The 19,157-nt window shown below is 36.2% G+C and overlaps 1 protein-coding gene across 1 annotated transcript; it reads right to left on the reverse strand.

Moving 5' to 3' along the window:
* Positions 1 to 5,965: 5,965 nt before the first annotated feature.
* Positions 5,966 to 16,089, reverse strand: LOC129883686 (G-type lectin S-receptor-like serine/threonine-protein kinase LECRK1). The gene is made up of 6 exons (XM_055958299.1): positions 14,953 to 16,089; positions 14,757 to 14,870; positions 14,135 to 14,676; positions 13,288 to 13,434; positions 11,680 to 11,687; positions 5,966 to 8,352 (listed from the first exon to the last, which is right to left on the reverse strand). Exons 1-6 carry the CDS (start codon positions 16,087 to 16,089, stop codon positions 6,071 to 6,073), a joined length of 4,230 nt encoding a protein of 1,409 aa, XP_055814274.1. The 3' UTR covers positions 5,966 to 6,070.
* Between the last annotated feature and the right edge of the window lie 3,068 nt (positions 16,090 to 19,157).

The raw sequence follows: 19,157 nt of genomic DNA on the forward strand, positions 1-19,157 counted from the left end.
ACTAAGTTTTCACTGTTTAATGGTGGACATATAACTCAAGTATCAATTTCTAACCAGAAATTGCACTATCAAAGCCATCAACTTTGACACTTGAACTATGGTCTTTTTTTCTAAAAAACTTTCTTTGACTATTAGCTAGTGGTGGACTGGAGAATTGGTCATGGTAACGCCTTTCAAGTGGGAGAATGCAAGATAGTCAAAACGCGTTTTGAACGCGTAGTCAACAAAACGCCTTTTGAACGCGTAGTCAAAAAAGGAACAAAATGCGTTTTGAACGCGTAGTCAAAAAGGGAGGTTCAATACGCGGATTTTACGCGTTTCTAGTTTCCTATAAATAGAAGACCTCTTGCCCTCATTTATCCCATCCCAGAAAGAGAGAGTAAGAATACAAAGAGAGTTATACACCAAGATAAATATTTTAGTATTGAGTGTCCTCTTTAGTAGTTGTTCCTTTTACAAGAGAGAAGTGTTTATTGTTGTTTTCTCCTTGTATTTGAAAGCAGTGTACTCCATATTAAAATAGTGAGATCCTTCTACCCCGTGGTTTTTCCCTTCTATCATTTAGAGGGGTTTCCACGTAAAATTCTCGTGTCCAAATTATTTTCATTATTTTCATCATATCAAACTTTAGTTATGGTGCTTTCTCACCCCAACAGTGGTATCAGAGCCCTCGGTTATTCTGTCTGTTTTATGCGAAGGTACTATTTGTGAATAGTAAATTTGGTGAATAGTACTATTCACGTGAATAGTAAATTTTAGTGACGGTACAGTTTGTCACGATTGTTCGCAAAAATATTCAGAAACGATCTAGAAGGGTGTGAAGCAAATAACAATATCGAGTACAACAAAGTTTGACGTTGAGAAATTCAATGGGACTAATTTCTCATTGTGGAAAATGAAAATAAAAGCAATACTGAGAAAAGATAATTGCTTAGCTGCAATTGAAGGCAGACCCACAGACTTTGTTGATGACAGCAAGTGGAACGACATAGACAGCAATGCAGTTGCTGATCTACACTTGGCACTAGCTGATCAAGTGTTGTCTAGTGTGGCGGAAAAGCGGACGGCGAAGGAAATATGGGATACTCTTACAGGGTTGTATGAGGCCAAGTCTTTGCATAATAAAATCTTTTTTAAAAGAAGATTGTATACTCTTCGAATGGCAGAGTCCATGTCAGTTACTGAACACATCAATACTTTGAATACTCTATTTTCGCAACTTACAACAATGGGTTGCAAAATAGAGGGTACTGAACGTGCGGAGCTTCTACTTCAAAGTCTGCCTGACTCGTATGATCAACTCATCATCAACCTGACAAACAATACAGACAGTCTAGTTTTCGATGAAATTGCAGCCGCTGTCTTGGAAGAAGAAAATAGGCGCAAAAATAAGAAAGACAGACAAGCAAGTTCGCAGCAAGCTGAAGCTTTGATGATGGTGAAAGGAAGACCAACGGAACGTGGCCCAGTGGGAGTCACAATCATGGCAGATCTCAATCAAGAAGTAACAAGAATATCAAGTGCTACAACTGTGGCAAGAAAAGGCACTTCAAGAAAGATTGTCGGTTCAAGAAGAAGAGTGAAAACCCTGAGCCATCAAATGCTCAAGGGAATGTTGCATGTACCTCGGATGATAGCGATATTTTATGTAGTGAGGCAATATCAAATAATGAAGGCAGAAAACGTTTCGCTGATGTCTGGATCATGGACACAGGAGCAACATGGCACATGACTTCCAGGAGAGAATGGTTCCATCAATATAATCATATCTCAAGAGGGTCTGTGTTCATGGAAAACGATCATGCTTTGGATGTTATTGGTATTGGGTCCATCAAAATAAAGATGTATGATGGCACGATTTGCACCATCCAGGAGGTACGACATATAAAAGACTTGAAGAAGAATCTATTGTCTTTAGGACAACTAGATGATAATGGATGTTCGTATAAGACTCATGGTGGAGTCATGAGAATATCCAAAGGAGCGCTTGTAGTGATGAAAGCAGAAAAACTTGAGGCAAATCTATATGTGCTTAAAGGTGAAGCACATCAAGAAGGAGAAGCATCAACCGCGTCAGCAAGTTCATTTGAAGAATCAACGATGATGTGGCATTGTAAATTTGTCCATATGTCGGAACGAGGTTTGAAGATTCTTGCTGAGCAAAAACTTCTTTCAGGGCTCAAAAAGGTTTCACTACCCTTTTGTGAGCATTGTGTTACCAGTAAGCAAAACAGACTGAAGTTTAGCAGTTCCTCTACTAAAAGCAAGGAAATACTAGATCTAGTTCACTCTGATGTCTGGCAAGCACCGGTGGAGTCTCTAGGAAGAGCAAAATATTTCGTGTCATTTATCGACAATTACTCCAGGAGAAGTTGGGTGTATCCAATCAAAAGGAAGACAGATGTTTTTTCAGTTTTCAAAGAATTCAAAGCGCGGGTGGAACTTGAATCTAAGAAAAAGATCAAGTGTTTGAGGACAGATAATGGAGGAGAATACACTGGTGATGAATTTAATAACTTCTGTAAACAAGAAGGTATTAAACGGCAGTTCACGGTGGCATATACTCCACAACAAAATGGAGTAGCAAAGCGGATGAACAGAACCTTGTTGGAACGGACAAGAGCTATGTTGGCAACTGCAGGTTTGGAAAAACCATTCTGGGCAGAAGCAGTCAAAACCGCCTGTTATGTGATCAATCGGTCACCATCAACCGCAATTGATCTGAAAACGCCAATGGAGATGTGGACAGGAAAACCAGCTGATTATTCTCGCTTACATATATTCGAAAGTCCTGGTTATATTATGTACAACACCCAAGAAAAATCGAAGTTGGATCCAAAATCTAGGGAATGCATTTTCTTAGGGTATGCTGATGGAGTCAAGGGGCATCGCTTGTGGGATTCCACAGCCCGCAAGGTGGTAATCAGTAGGGATGTTGTATTTGTTGAAAATAAGATACAAGCAAAAGAAGGTAGCACTTCAAAAGAAAAATCAGAGACTACTACAGTTGAAGTTGAAGAAATAGAAGAAGTTCCAGTTTCTTCTGAAGCAGCACCAGAGCACGAAGAACAAGAGCAAGCTGAGATCGAAACTCCAGAAGTTCGACGGTCAACTAGGGAGAGAAGAGAACCAGCTTGGCACTCAGATTATTCTATGAAGAGTAATATTGCATACTGTCTACTAACAGAAGATGGAGAGCCTTCAACTTTTCACGAGGCTATGAAAGGCCAAGAATCATCTCTGTGGGTGGCAGCAATGCAAGAAGAAATTGAAGCTCTTCATAAAAATGAAACATGGGATCTTGTTCAATTACCACAAGGAAGGAAGGCCATTGGAAATAAATGGGTCTACAAGATCAAACGCAATGGTAATGATCAAGTGGAGAAGTATCGTGCAAGATTGGTGGTGAAAGGATTCACTCAGAAAGAAGGTATAGACTTCAATGAGATATTTTCTCCGGTGGTTCGACTCACAACAATTTGAGTGGTCCTGGCGATGTGTGCTACATTTGACTTGTACTTGGAGCAGTTAGATGTCAAAACTGCATTTCTTCATGGAGAACTTGAAGAAGAAATTTATATGCTCCAACCAGAAGGTTTTGAAGAACAGGGAAAAGAGAACTTGGTTTGCAGGTTGAACAAATCTCTATACGATCTCAAACAGGCGCCGAGATGTTGGTATAAGAGATTTGATTCCTTCATTATAAGCCTTGGATACAACAGACATAGTTCAGATCCTTGTGTTTATTACAAGAGATTTGGTGATGAAGATTTTGTTATTTTGTTGTTGTATGTTGACGACATGTTGGTAGCAGGCCCCAACAAAGATCGTCTCACAAATTTAAAGGCACAGTTGGCTAGGGAGTTTGAAATGAAGGACTTGGGACCAGCAAACAAGATTCTAGGGATGCAAATTCACCGAGACAGAAATAATAGGAAGATTTGGCTTTCTCAAAAGAACTACTTGAAGAAAATCTTGAGACGCTTCAAGATGCAAGATTGTAAGTCAATTTCTACCCCACTTCCTATTAATTTCAAGTTATCCTCAAGTATGTGTCCTAGCAATGAAGCAGAGAGGATGGAGATGTCTCGAGTACCGTATGCATCAGCAGTGGGAAGTTTAATGTTCGCCATGGTATGTACAAGACCTGACATTGCACAAGTAGTGGGAGTGGTTAGTCGATACATGACTAATCCTGGTAGAGAGCATTGGAATACTGTTAAGAGGATCCTGAGATACATCAAGGGTACCTCAGATGTTACAATGTGTTATGGAGGATCAGACTTTACTGTTAAAGGTTATGTTGATTCAGATTATGCAGGTGATATTGATAAAAGCAAGTCCACCACAGGTTATGTGTTTACTCTTGCTGGAGGACTTGTAAGTTGGGTTTCAAAACTGCAATCTATCGTGGCAACATCTACGACGGAAGCAGAATATGTAGCAGCTACACAAGCCAGCAAAGAAGCAATATAGATGCAGATGTTACTGAAGGAGCTCGGGCACAAACAAGAGAAGATTGCTCTATCTTGTGACAGTCAGAGCGTTTTGCATCTTGCAAAGAATCCGGCATTTCATTCAAGGACAAAGCACATACGAGTTCAGTATCACTTTGTTCGTGAGAAGGTGGAAGAAGGCAGTGTGGATATTCAGAAAATTCACACTAATGACAACCTGGCAGATATGTTTACGAAGCCGATCAACAGTAACAAGTTCATATGGTGTCGATCTTCTATTGGCCTAGCAGAAACGTAACATTGGAGTAATTGGGTAGAAAGGATGGTGTGAAGACTTAATTGATTCTCAATTAAATCTTCAAGTGGGAGAATGCAAGATAGTCAAAACGCGTTTTGAACGCGTAGTCAACAAAACGCGTTTTGAACGCGTAGTCAAAAAAGGAACAAAACGCGTTTTGAACGCATAGTCAAAAAGAGAGGTTCAATACGCGAATTTTACGCGTTTCTAGTTTCCTATAAATAGAAGACCTCTTGCCCTCATTTATCCCATCCCAAAAAGAGAGAGTAAGAATACAAAGAGAGTTATACACTAAGATAAATATTTTAGTTTTGAGTGTCCTCTTTAGTAGTTGTTCCTTTTACAAGAGAGAAGTGCTTATTGTTGTTTTCTTCTTGTATTTGAGAGTTGTGTACTCCATATTAAAATAGTGAGATCCTTCTACCCCGTGGTTTTTCCCTTCTATCATTTAGAGGGGTTTTCACGTAAAATTCTCGTGTCCAAATTATTTTCATTATTTTCATCATATCAAACTTTAGTTGTGGTGCTTCCTCACCCCAACAGGGTATCATTATTGTTGGTGGAAAGAATGATGGAAAACAACACAAAAGTTGAGAATTTGATTTTGATGACAACTTTATACATATCGACGGAGTTGACAATTCAACTTCAGATATATATACATACCTGGTCAATTTTCCCCTCTCTGAATAACTGAGGAAGAAGTTCAGCTGCTGATGTTAACATGTTACCAAAATCACAATGAATGGAGCTTCGAAAACTTTTTCATGCTTCATACTAGTAAAAACTGTAACTAAAGAGAGAAAGGATTTCATGACCAAAGATAGAAAGTTCATCAACAGTTTCTCGAAAAAGAGTTTCAGGAAACACCATGGAGATGCAAAATAATTCGTCATGCTTCGTGTATAAAAATTTGTACTAATGCTTCGTGTATAAAAATTTGTACTAATGCTTCTCCAATATTACTGCTATCTGTGGAAAATGCGAGACACCATTGGACTAGCCGATGATCCATTTTCTGCTTGAAAATAATGTGATTGCTTATTACTGTGGACTTCAACACAAGCATTAGTGACATTAAAGAAGACTCTTCAGAAGGAAAAGTGTAGCTCACTTGAGAGAATAAAGGATACACTGAAGCACATATCAAAGTATAATGCATACATTAAGGGTGCAAGTAAAAAAACACAAACTTCTTGCACCAGAGAACTATGATAAAAACACTGAAATATTGAAATTTAACCAGGTCTAATGACAAATACAACAGAATGACGCTTAATTGTTGGAAAAATCACAATATAATGCAGCAAATGACTCATATAGTTGTATCAACCATAGGAGGAACACCTAGTTCTATAGTTCCTTCCAACATCTGAACAAGTTTTGCTGCAGATGGTCGAAGATTCGGCTCAGGACACAAGCACCATAGTCCAACCATAGTCATCCTCTCAAAATTGTGAAAATGTAACATAATTTCTTCATCAAGACTAGCAACAGCTCTCAGCTTCTCGTTTCTCACACAATGAAGAACCCAATCGACTAAGATCAACTCGATCTCTTCATTTGCTTCGTCAATTGGGTTCAAGTCCATGTGCTTTTTGCAGAAAATAATCTCAAGCAGCAAAACACCAAAACTGTAGATGTCAACTTTGGTTGTTACGGGCACATTTTTTAGCCATTCTGGTGCCATATAACCCATGGTTCCTTTAAAATTTGTGTTTGTTCGCGTCTGTTCTTTCATAAGAAGCTTTGCAAGACCAAAATCAGCAATTTTTGCAGTGTAGTTCTTGTCGAGCAGGACATTATGTGGCTTAATGTCACAATGGATGATCTGATTCTCACACTCTTCATGCAAGTATAACAGGCCTCTAGCAATGTCAAGTACTATGTCACTTCTTAGCTTCCAGCTTGGTCTTTGTCCATCCCCAAAGATCAAATTTGACACAGCCCCATTTTTCATTAATTCATAAACAACAAGCCTGTTGCTTTTTTCATTGCAGAAGCCTAACAAATGAACCAGATTTTTGTGATGTGTTAGGCCTATCACCCTTACTTCTGCCAAAAATTCTTTATCATCACCTTGTTCAATTCCATTTCCTAATTTCTTCACAGCAACTTCAACTTCTTCATCTTCTAACTTGAGAATTCCGCTATAAACAGCACCAGAAGCTCCTTGGCCTAATTTGGTCTTGAAACCATCGGTGGCGTTGTGCAGCTGCTGGAACGAAAATGCCCTTAAATTCATCTCAATTGGCTTTCTTTTTGGAGGGTTTTTGGCATGTCTGTATTTCTTTACAAAAGGGTGATAATATATAGCAATTGCTGCAAAAAGTGGAGCAAGTACTGAACATACTATCACACCTGCTAACAAAACAGTCTTTGATATAATGTGCTTTTTGTTTCGAGTTATCGAAGAGTTGCTAATCTTAATGAATGCAACCATGCCATTTGTATCAGGAATAACACTTCTGGCATTCTGTATAGGCATCCTCTTCTTGAAACATGTTAAATTTTTAAACACAGCTGCCTCACAAAGACAATCATTCAACACTTCCTGCCGGCAAATCTCCTCTGTAGCTTGAAATACCCTTCCTAGTTCAGCATAATCCCTATTAGGGAAATCAACATTAGAGATCCTTTGAACATCGACATCCGAGAGGGAAGAATTTGTATCACAGAAATCTCTCATCACATTTGGATAACATCCTTTAGATGGAGTGTACTGATCCCTTGGAGAATAGCCTGGCAAGCAACTACAATTGATTTCCTTATTGTCAGGTGATTGGCAAAAGCCATATACACCACAAATGTTATTCACAGTACAAGGTTTCGTTATAGCTTGCCACGCAACATCCCAACCACTCCCATTTACTTTGCTACGGAAGAGCTGTTGGAAATCTCCCTTATTAGTGATCATAGCTCTGTGGTAATAATCTCGAACTGAATCAGGCAAGTTCGCTGTCATGTTGTATATGATTGTGCTTCCATTTGTAATGAACAAAGTATCACTGGTGTTTTCGAAGACCAGTCTTACAGTCTTACTGTTTATAGTTTGAAAATCAAAGTAACCAAAATCAGTAGTTCTATATGCAGACAACACCACATTCCCATCCATCTGCATCTCTAATCTATATTTCCCCGTCGAGTAATCTACTGTTCCATTGGCACTGGAAAACAGCTTCTGCCCCATAACAAGAACTTGACCTGGAAGAATTGTATCTGTTGGGAAATCAAAGCTTTCCCACAAGGCTCCTGAGGATGAATTTTTCAGGACAAAATTTCCATCATCTTGCATAGTAGCATGACTTGTGCTTGTGCCATTGTACAAAACAAACTCTCTCCCATTAGATTCTGCCAACACAAGGCGTCCACTCAACGTTAGATTAACCTTTGATCCAGCACGAACTGGATCATCGCGATTGACTGACCAAACGAGAGTTTTCTCAGGGATTTTATCAAACCATATCCCAACAAGGAAGAGTCCAGTACTGTTAAGACGGTAGAAACCAAAAGCAAAATCTCCAGAGGATGAAAGCCAATATGAAGATTCACTTCCAGCTGTGATATTGGAACCAAGAGGGACAATATTTGTAGTTTCTTGACAGAAAGAGGTAATAAATGTAAGATAAATTGAGACACACCATAACAGGATTTTCCAAGAAATCATTGTTACACTTGTCTTACGGAAAATACTTTGTTCTTTTTGAGATATTATAATTGTTTTCACAACAAGAGATACCAAAAACCAATAAACTTAGATACAAATGGAGAATAAAAGTCTTTTAGTCAAAAGGCCATCATTCAAAGACTTGCACTTTATAATGCAGAAGACCATGAATATGAGGTCATTTGGAATGTGTGGAATTCTTTTCATTTGTCTTGCAATATAATTCAATATTATTATTACGCATCTATCTCAATTTATGTGACACTGTTTAATTTGACACAAATTTTAAGAAAGAAGAAGACTTTTAAAACGTGTGTTCTAAATCAAATCTTAAATATTTGTGTAATGGTAAAAGAAAAATTTTAAATTTAAATTCTTATATTATAGAAAGGTGAAAATCTTTTGAGAAGAACTAAAAAGAAAAATATTACACGTAAATTAGTACAAATAGATCACTTCATCCAGAAAAAGTCTATATATTGTGGTAAGACAAGTCAAGAAAATGACGGGAAGATTTCTATGCACCATTTTAATTGGGAGTTAGATGCATGCACCTGTCTAGTCTTTTTTTTAAAACTTTTTCCTCTTCTGTTCTTTTTTTCTATGAATAATTGCCGTAAACGTGAACATTATGGGATTCAAATACTTCCACACCAAAGAATGAGAAACAAGAAACCAGTGAATGAAGCACAAACAAACTATTCCCTCTGTTTTAATTTGTTTATGTGATTTTGACTTGACACAGAATTTTAGAAAAACAAAAAAAAACTTTTGAATCTTGTGATCTTAAACTAAAAATACATAGAATATATCAAAATATCATTTAATTTTATGATCTTAAACATGTCACGTGGAAAATTAGAAGTAAAGAGTTGTCAAAAAAGGAAAGAGACATTCTTTTTTTCCAACAAATTAAGAAAAGTAAGACAAACAAATTGAAACGGAGGGAGCAAACACGTTGTGTATCTTTCTAGTGATGTTGAAATACCCACAAAAAATGTTAAATTTCCCTTCCATATCTTTTCCTGGAAACTGCAAGTCTTCTTATACTTCAATTTTCTTGAAATTTTTTTGTATCTTTCTAGTGATGATGACTTTAGTAAACATGCATTAAATTTATGAAGTGATCTTCACCAATGAGAGTACTATAGAAGACTGAGTCTTTTTTCTTTCGGTTAAATTTTGGTATTTTATTAATGAAGTAATGAGTATAAAACACCACCTTACACCACCTTGGGCAAAGTTCTTTCTCTATATGGCCCAATCGACTAGGAAAGAAATAAACAAACAATCAAAAACAAAACACCTAACACTTTGAGCCTCCCTGTCCCTTCTATCCCTTTGCTGGACTTACTCTCAAATAGGGACATTTTAGTTTATCACTGTTAATGATCTTTCTTCCTGCTACTTTCAAACTGCTGAAATCTTGGTAGTTGCACCCTTCTTTATCAATTGCAATATTTGTCAAGTAGTCTGCTAGTTGATTTCCTTTTCTGAAAATGTGTTGGAATGTATGTTGTTTGTCCTGTAAGTATTTTTGATTTCTGTCACCATCTCTGTGATTATCCAGGGGCATGACCATTTTCCTTCTAAAATTCTGTACAATAGCATAAAATCTGTTTGAATGATTATATTATTGTGTTGCTCCTGTCTGCTATGTTTACATGCTTCTAGAATCGTCTTGACAGCATGATAAAAAGACATTGATCAAAGCCGAAACCAACAATTAATTGATCTTTGATTGCACTTTTGAAGAGTACTTAATGATTAGGCAAAATCTATTTTTGGTAAAATACGTGAATGGTAAGTAATTGAATAAAAGGCACGAGTTAGAGGCAAATAAGGAATTAGTATTCAACTAGAAAAAGTTTATTTCCTTCCTATCGAGTTCGTGTCCAACTAGGAAAGGTTTTCCTATTGAAAGAAGGTGAGATTACTGCATCTATAAAAGGCACAATGGCCAGAAAATTTCAGGCACCCTTTTCACGCATAAAGATTGAATTGTGTTTAAAGGCAATAACAAGATTAAGCAAAGATGTTCGCCAAGGACTAGAGTTGGGTTGTTTTATTATTGTTTTTGTTTGAGTTCGAGTCAAGGGGTTTGTTGTGAGACTTGTAACAAGGAATGGATTTGGCTTCTTGAGAGAATTTTACACGTAGAAACAATTCGAGTTAGGTACTAGAGATAGTTCCTTTGATTAGTAAGTTGTAATCATAAAACTTTGAAGTGTTAGTCGATTTGAAGTTGTGGTTTTTACTTCTTTAGGAAGAGGGGTTTTCATGTTAAATTGATGTGTTTTTTAAGTGTGAATTTTGATTAACTTCAAACCAAGAACCTTGTTCCTAGAATAGAAGGTATCAACTTTCTTCAAGTTTGGAATACACATGTTGACACTTGAAATTTGATCCCGACTTAAATCAAGAAGTTGAACCTAAAAGGACTTGTCAAATTGTTGAGTTAATTTCTCAAACGCTCATTTAACTAACACCTTTTATCTAAAAGAAGTCAGTCAACTCTATTTTGTAACACAAAAATCACTTAACTAAACTCAATTTCGTTTTGTAATAAAAAAAAATCACTCAATTATTATCATTTCAACTACAAAGTCACTCAATTATTATCATATCATCTACAAAGTCACTCAACCAATTCAAATGATATTTCCTATTGAAGTGGCTTATGTAGAAATCTTTTTAAGCCAAACCTTTAAAAATTAACCATTAAATTGACCCGCTTTTCATTTTTTTACCTTTTTTTTATTTTTTTTTAAATTTGGCTTAAAATGTTTTTTACATTAACAATATCTATAGAATATACGACTTGAATTGATTGAGTACTCTGCAGTGAAGTGACTTTGAAGCAATAGTCAACACTCAACACTAAAAGGGCAGCCCGGTGCACTTAAGCTCCCGCTATGCGCAGGGTCCGGGGAAGGGCCCGACCACAAGGGTCTGTTGTACGCAGCCTTACCTTGCATTTCTACCGAATATGTAGCTTGAATTATGGAAGAAATGTTTGGTTACATGAAATCAATATGAGTAGTTATGTTTATGAAAATATATGAGCAGCTTATATTTTATGTTTAATATTTAATAAATAAGAGATATATTTTCTTATTTTAGTTCTAGAAAAAAAAACTATATTTAAAAAATGAAAAAGAGCCAAAACTATCCTTCAACTATTCGAAATAGAGCACATATACCCTTAAATTAGAGTCTGGCTCAAAAATACCCTTCACGTCATACTATTGGCTCACTTCTACCCCTCTGTTTGACGAAATGAAATGTGGCATCTCATGTGTATTGATTTACGTCATATAGGATCTTCATATAAGCACCACACCACACCCCTTCAATTAGAAGACTCAAACCCACCCATTAAAAGATCCAAACCCATCCTTGACTCCCGTAGTTATGATTTCCTTGACTCCCGTAGTTATGGCTACCACAATTAATTTGCAACAATTTTTAAGCAACTCACATAACAATTTAAGACAGACAGACACCCTTGCTTGTTGGCCTGGCTTTAGGAAGAACACTTCAGCTACTTTCCAAGCGTCTATTGATCACGTTTCTCATACGATTATGTTACTCTGTAGCTCACTTCAGGCCCGACTGCACCCATTTTCTTCCTAGAAAAACACTTGCTTGATCATGTAGCACATTTGCTTAATTTCCATTTTGAAAAATTAAATCAATCACCATTTGTTAGCTATGTCTACTGAATGAAAACTATAGTTTACCAAATTAAATATTAATTGTGGCAGTCATAACTACGGGAGTCAAGAAAATCATAACTACAAGAGTCAATGATGGGTTTGAGTCTTTTAATGGATGGATTTGGGTCTTGTAATTGATGGGGTAGGGTGGGTGGGGTTCTTATGTGGAAATCTTACATGGCGTAAATTAATACACATGGGATGCCACATTCCATTCCGTCAAACAGAGGGGTAGAAGTGAGTCAATAGTATGACGTGAAGGGTATTTTGAGTCAATAGTATAAAGGGAAGGGTATTTTTTGAGCGAGAATATAGTTTAAGGATATATGTGCTCTATTTCAAATAGTTGAAGGGTAATTTTGGCCCTTTTTCCTTTTAAAAAAGAAAAAGTCCCCCCTAAGAATATTGCATAAAGGGGTTGTTACCCTTCAGGGGCGTATGCAGGGAATCATCGGATTCACGTGAACCCATGCTTCTCTCCCGAGACCATATATAATAGTATTATATTTAAAAAAAAATATTAAAATATATACATGTGAACCCACACTCTAAGTATCATATAATGCGATGAAAATTGGGTGCACCCCTCTAAGTGAGATTAGAAATTTGAAATCTTATATCTATCTTGTTTTATTTTTTTTTCTAAAATTAGGTAACACCTCTCTAAGTGGTTATTGGTAGCTTTTTTGGCACATATATGTAAGATTTAATTTTGGAACTATAATTTTAAAATTTTAACGATTTTCAGTGATAATAACCTAAATATCAAACCAATCAAATTTATATCTTAGATTCACCTTTTTATAATAGTGAGCCCATCATCTCGAAATTCTGGATACCTCTCTGTTGCCCTTGTCATTCAACATTTGGAGGGTATTGTTTCCCTTACCTTAAATGTTAAGGGGTAAAAGTGGAATTGACTTTTCACACTTGAAACAAATACTTACAAGTTACAACGTTGAATAGCATATGATAAATACATTAATCTTCGTTCCATATTTTTCAAATTTAACTTGAGAAAACTTGATGCTACACCAATAGAATAATTTGAACAAGATTTTATGATGCTAATTTCGTAACTCATCGCACCCAGATGAGAATATTATTGATTAGCATAGGAATACACGTGCAACGCACTAATCCAACAATGGGTTTCTTTCAAAGAAATTTGTTGGCCGGAGCTCAAAAGCATCATAGATTGTTGGCATTATAGGATAATCTTCTTGGCAAGGTATATGATGAAATCCAAGTGTGTACCATAGCACAATATCCTTCTTTTCAATTGATCTATTCCTGCTTATCACAACACAAGAAAGTACTAAAAACATTCATCAAATCTGAAACTAGTACTTAGATTCTCAAGGAATGTATTATCTAGGAAGTAAATGAATTTAATTAATATACATTGAATTTTTATACTTTTAGTGTACTTAAACATGTTGTAGCAGGTATTTTTCAAAATTAGTAATCTCATACTTTAATGATGATACATGTAGTTATCTTTAGGTGACTTGATAGTGTAAGTTGTTTTTTTATAGTTTCAGTGTATCTAAGTATCTTAACCTGTTATGTAGCATGCACCCTATCTTATTTTTGAGGTTACTGTTTTCATTTTTTTATGAATAGTTACGTGCAGTCATTTCATAGGCATACTACATAAACAGAAACTCAAATTTAGCTTCAACGGGCAAGTAAACCTTCTAACTTTAAGAGTGTACATCTAGACACCTCAATTTGATCTTAACTGACAACTAAATACTCCTCTCATGGACACCCGATGCTGACGTCACACATAAATTTGGAGGTCTGATGATCAATTTGTAAGTTGGAATGTTCTAGAGATACAGTAGAAACGAGTTAAGATGTCTAGATGTGCATATTCAAAGTTGGAGTGCTTACTTGCCAACTCAGATTAAGTTTGAATTTCTATTTATGTATAATGTATATTTCATATGAATGGCATGCCTAATATAGAGTGACAAGATGATTTTACCTGCCACTCCAGACTGTAAGGCCATCATCACCATGACTTCTATCAGCATAAAATCCTGCAGCCCATCTTTCTGATTTGTTGTAAGGAGTCACCCACAGTTGATACTTAGTATAAGCTGCTCTAATTTGAGGGTAATCATCATCTGATAACAAAGACATAGATGTTCTACTAGGAATTAGCTTATAACCTACATCATTTCCAACTTTAGTCTTTTTTTCAGCATTAACAAACCACAATTCAGCTGGTTCAATCCCAAGTTGTGTCCTGCCTTCAGATTCTGTTTTCATAGTTTCTTTAACAACACTCCAATAACTCTTCCTTGGTGACATTTTCTGGTCTTTCACTCTTGTAGTTTTCAGTTTGGCTTTCAAGAATGAATTTTTACTGCCATCAATATCAAGATCAATGTGGTAGGTAAGGAAATGATCATGATTCACTGCAATTATGTTTTCTGCCACTAGGGTCCCGTAAACATCCTGATTTATTTGATTGTTGTTCGTGTATTTCACAGCCTTCATCTCCATAACCCCTGTTAGACTTGCCTTCGCCAACGAAAAAAGGGAAAATGTAAGACAAAAGATTAAGGTGAAAATGATTGACTAGCTAGTAGCTTAATTCTTACTCCAACTTTAATGGATCCACTTTGTTTGAACTCCCAATCAAGTATATAGTCATAATTTCCGACTGTTGCTACCATTCTGATCACCAAATTAACTTCTTTCTGTCCCTTGGTGTTCTACAAAAGCCGTAGTGTTAATTATGTTAATAGAGAGATCACAATTTAGCAGAGAAAATAAATCTTCAATTTAGAGGCTTACTAAAGTTCCAGGTACTCCGATTTCTGTATGCCTCCATGCAGCATCGCCAGCATATCGTTCAAAAATGCAAATAGCTCGAGGAACTTGTACTACTTGTCCTTCTGAATCAGCCATGTAACCATCCATATACACTGCATTGTTTGGACAGTCCAACAACTGGACAAGGGTACTAGCCGATCTCCCAAAACCAAATTCACCAACATCCATGAATGTCCTGTAGTACCATTCAAACGTAGGATCCATGTAAGGCACGAATATCTCAGAGACATGACCTCTATAGAGCACACGTCGATATTCATTTCTTACAGCATCGAATATAGAAGCTGTAGATATGATCATCCCTGCTCTAGTATTGAATCCAACATGAAATTTCCAATTAGCCCATCTGACTTCATGACCTTGGATGTTTATCCTGGAGGATTCTGTTTCATTGCAAGTGACTGATCCCTGGCTCGACGAATTGAAATCAGCATCTTTTGCTTCAGGCAAGGGGGCCCTGAATCTATCCAAATACTTAATGATCTTCATTGATTCAACATCTACTAGTGTAGTTATTCCTTCAATAGGCCTTGCCCAAAAGTTACTAGTCCCTCCGCGATAAAAACATGGAACACTAAGAACTCTTCTAGTCTTTATCTGACCAAACCATCCAACTGATAGTGGTATGCAGCTGACTTCAGATATATTCAAGCCCCTTCGTGATATCGAATCTTGAAACTTAGGACTACTCAAAGTCAGGATGCTGGATTGTATAAGTTCATTGAGAGTAATAGAAGGAAAGCCATGACCTGAGTACAACTTTTGTGATATGATAGAGCTACTAGCCAAGTCTAATGTAATTTCATGTGACTCTCCATTAGCGCGAACTACTACCCTGGCTCGACGATAAGGAAAAGAGGCATTGTTTGATTTATGCAAGGAAAGCCAATGAAGGACATCATTCTTTTCTGGTTCATCAAGGTCTACAAAATGAAATGTTACATTGGAAAGAGAACCAAGGTGAGACTTTTGGATAATGACTCTAATTTGGTTTATTTCATCAGGATTAAGAGGGTCTAAAGGATGACATTGACAGTTAATAGAAAAGAACAAGAAGAAAAATGCAACAGAAAAGTGTAATACTCTAATCAGTTCCATGAAGAAGAAGTGGTGCTCTCAATTCATATGATATCTCCACCTATATAGTATTTGACATCTATTATCTTTGGAGAGATTTGGTAATAGGGGTTTTTCATTTACATGTAAGAGACACTAGCAGAGCCAGAATTTTGATTAAGGTGGTTCAAAATCTAAAGAATTAGACAAATGAACTAGTCGAAGGGGAGATCGACATCAACAATATATACATAAAAATTATTTTAACCATGTATAAATAATATAATTTTCTATCCAAGGGAGTTCGGATGAACCCCCTAACCTTTGTCTAGTTTGACTTGGCATGAAGTTTAAAAAAGTAAATAAGACTTTTGAATCTTGTAGTATTAAACTAAAGATACATTGAATGTATCAAAATATTCTTTAATCTTGTGCTTTTAATATGTCGTGTGAAAATTGAAATTAAAGAGTTGTCAACAAAGAAAACATACATTCTTTTTAATAAGATTAAAAAGGAAGTAAGACAAACAAATTGAAACAGACGAAGTGTTATAACATCTGAAAAAGTCATTTTCTTCATTTCAATTCGTAGGTGGACAGTACACGGATATCATTTCCTTTTTTTTATCTGTTTTTCTTCTCTTTTCAATTTGCAATGGTTATATAAGTTTGCAGATCCGATGCATGCGTTTAACAATTACTTTAACACCCTCTTGACAATATTTTATAGAAAAATCAACAAATAATATATTGTTGTAAATTAAATTGGCAACAGAACAAATAAAATATAAAGAGGAGAACAAAGATATAAGAGAAATAAGCAGAAGAGAAAAACAGCAAATGTATTTGTATTTCAATTCACACGTTCACTTCACCTATATGCCTTCAATATATAGGCAAACAAATAGGCTAAAAGGAGAGAAAATCAGTGGGTTGCCCACTTATCAGTGGGCCCCACTTATATATATAAAAACTATACCTAACATCCACTAATTTTTCTAACACTCCCCCTTGGATGTACACGTGTAATGTGCTTCCATAGATGTTGTGTCTATATATCTGGTAATACGCCTTAATTGCTGCCTCATTAAAAACCTTACCAGGAAAACCCAGTGGGACAAAACCTTGGTTAAGGAAAAAAGAGTGCAGCGCGTATTTTACTCCCCCTGATGAAAGCTTCATTTGATATTTTGGAGACGGCGCATTCCAACTTTATATCTTAATTTCTCAAAAGTTGATGTTGGTAATGCCTTTGTGAATAAATCTGCAAGATTATCACTTGAACGAACTTGTTGTACATCAATTTCACCATTCTTCTGAAGATCATGTGTGAAGAATAATTTTGGTGAAATGTGTTTCGTTCTGTCTCCTTTTATGAAGCCACCTTTCAATTGAGCTATGCACGCGGCATTGTCTTCGAATATAATTGTGGGTATTTTAACATTATTTTCTAGACCACATCTTTCTTTGATGAACTGTATCATCGATCTCAACCACACACATTCTCTACTTGCTTCATGAATTGCTATTATTTCAGCATGATTTGAAGAAGTAGCAACAATGGACTGTTTTGTAGATCGCCATGATATAGCAGTCCCTCCGTGTGTAAACAGATAACCTGTCTGAGATCGAGCTTTATGTGGGTCTGATAAATAACCTGCATCTGCATAACCAATAAGGTCTACGCAACCTTTGTTAGTATAAAACAAACCCATATCAATAGTACCCTTCAGGTATCGCAAAATATGTTTGATACCGTTCCAATGCCTTTGCGTTGGGGATGAACTATACCTTGCTAGCAAGTTAACAGAAAATGTTATATCAGGCCTAGTTGCGTTAGCAAGATACATAAGTGCACCAATAGCACTAAGATATGGTACTTCAGGACCAAGAATTTCTTCATCCTCTCTTGGAGGTCGAAATTGATCTTTTTCCACTTCAAGTGATCGAACAACCATTGGAGTACTTAATGGATGTGCTTTGTCCATGTAAAATCTTTTTAAGATTTTCTCAGTGTAGGCAGATTGATGGACAAAAACTCCGTCTGCTAAATGTTCAATTTGTAGGCCTAGACAAAGTTTTGTCTTTCCGAGATCTTTCATTTCAAATTCTTTCTTTAGATATTCAATCGCCTTTTGGACCTCTTCAGGGGTTCCAATAAGATTTATGTCATCAACATAAACGGCGAGTATCACAAACTCTGATTCCGTTTTCTTAATAAAAACACATGGGCAAATGACATCATTTATATAGCCTTCATTTATCAAGTACTCACTGAGGCGATTATACCACATACGCCCTGATTGTTTTAAACCATATAATGATCTTTGCAGTTTTATTGAGTACATTTCCCGAGACCTTTTACATGCTTCAGACAATTTTAATCCATCTGGAATTTTCATGTAAATTTCATTATCAAGTGAACCATAAAGGTAAGCTGTAACTACATCCATTAGATGTATTTCAAGATTTTTATGTACAGCTAAACTGATGAGATATCGAAAAGTTATTCCATCCATAACTGGTGAATATGTTTCTTCATAGTTGACTCCCGGTCTTTGAGAAAATCCTTGTGCAACAAGGCGTGCCTTGTATCTTACAATTTCATTTTTCTCATTTCGTTTTTGCACAAAAACCCATTTATAACCAACTGGTTTTACACCTTTAGGGGTTTGGACTACAGATCCAAAAACCTCACGTTTAGCAAGTGAGTCTAATTCTGATTGAATTGCCTTTTGCCATTCTGGCCAATCACATCTACGTCGACAATCTTCGACGGATTTAGGTTCAAGACTTTCATTATCTTGCATGAGGTTAATTGCAACATTATATGCAAAAACATTATCCACCGTAATTTTTGATCGATCTAAATTTATCTTATCACCGGTAGAACTTATTGAAAGTTCTTCATTCACTTGAGTCTCGGATTCACTTATTTCTTCAGGAATATCAAGATTACTCAAACCTTGACCTTCTTCAGGAAGTCCATGTGTAGTATCATCTTTATTATTTCTTACGCTTCTTTTTCTAGGATTTTTATCCTTTGAACCCAACGGTCTACCACGCTTCTGGCGTGTTTGGGATTCAGAAGCTATGATACTTGTAGATGG

This window comes from Solanum dulcamara, chromosome 3, assembly GCF_947179165.1.
Source record: "Solanum dulcamara chromosome 3, daSolDulc1.2, whole genome shotgun sequence".
Classification (NCBI taxonomy): domain Eukaryota; kingdom Viridiplantae; phylum Streptophyta; class Magnoliopsida; order Solanales; family Solanaceae; genus Solanum; species Solanum dulcamara.

Bases quoted from the DNA above. Each gene is read 5' to 3' on its own strand.
- LOC129883686 (XM_055958299.1), bottom strand. From the start codon at position 16,089: ATGGAACTGATTAGAGTATTACACTTTTCTGTTGCATTTTTCTTCTTG. The intron at 14,871-14,952 runs GTAAGCCTCTAA...CGGCTTTTGTAG, and splicing joins TCGGAGTACCTGGAACTTTA to AACACCAAGGGACAGAAAGA. The intron at 13,435-14,134 runs GTAAAATCATCT...TGTGATAAGCAG, and splicing joins CTTACAGTCTGGAGTGGCAG to GAATAGATCAATTGAAAAGA.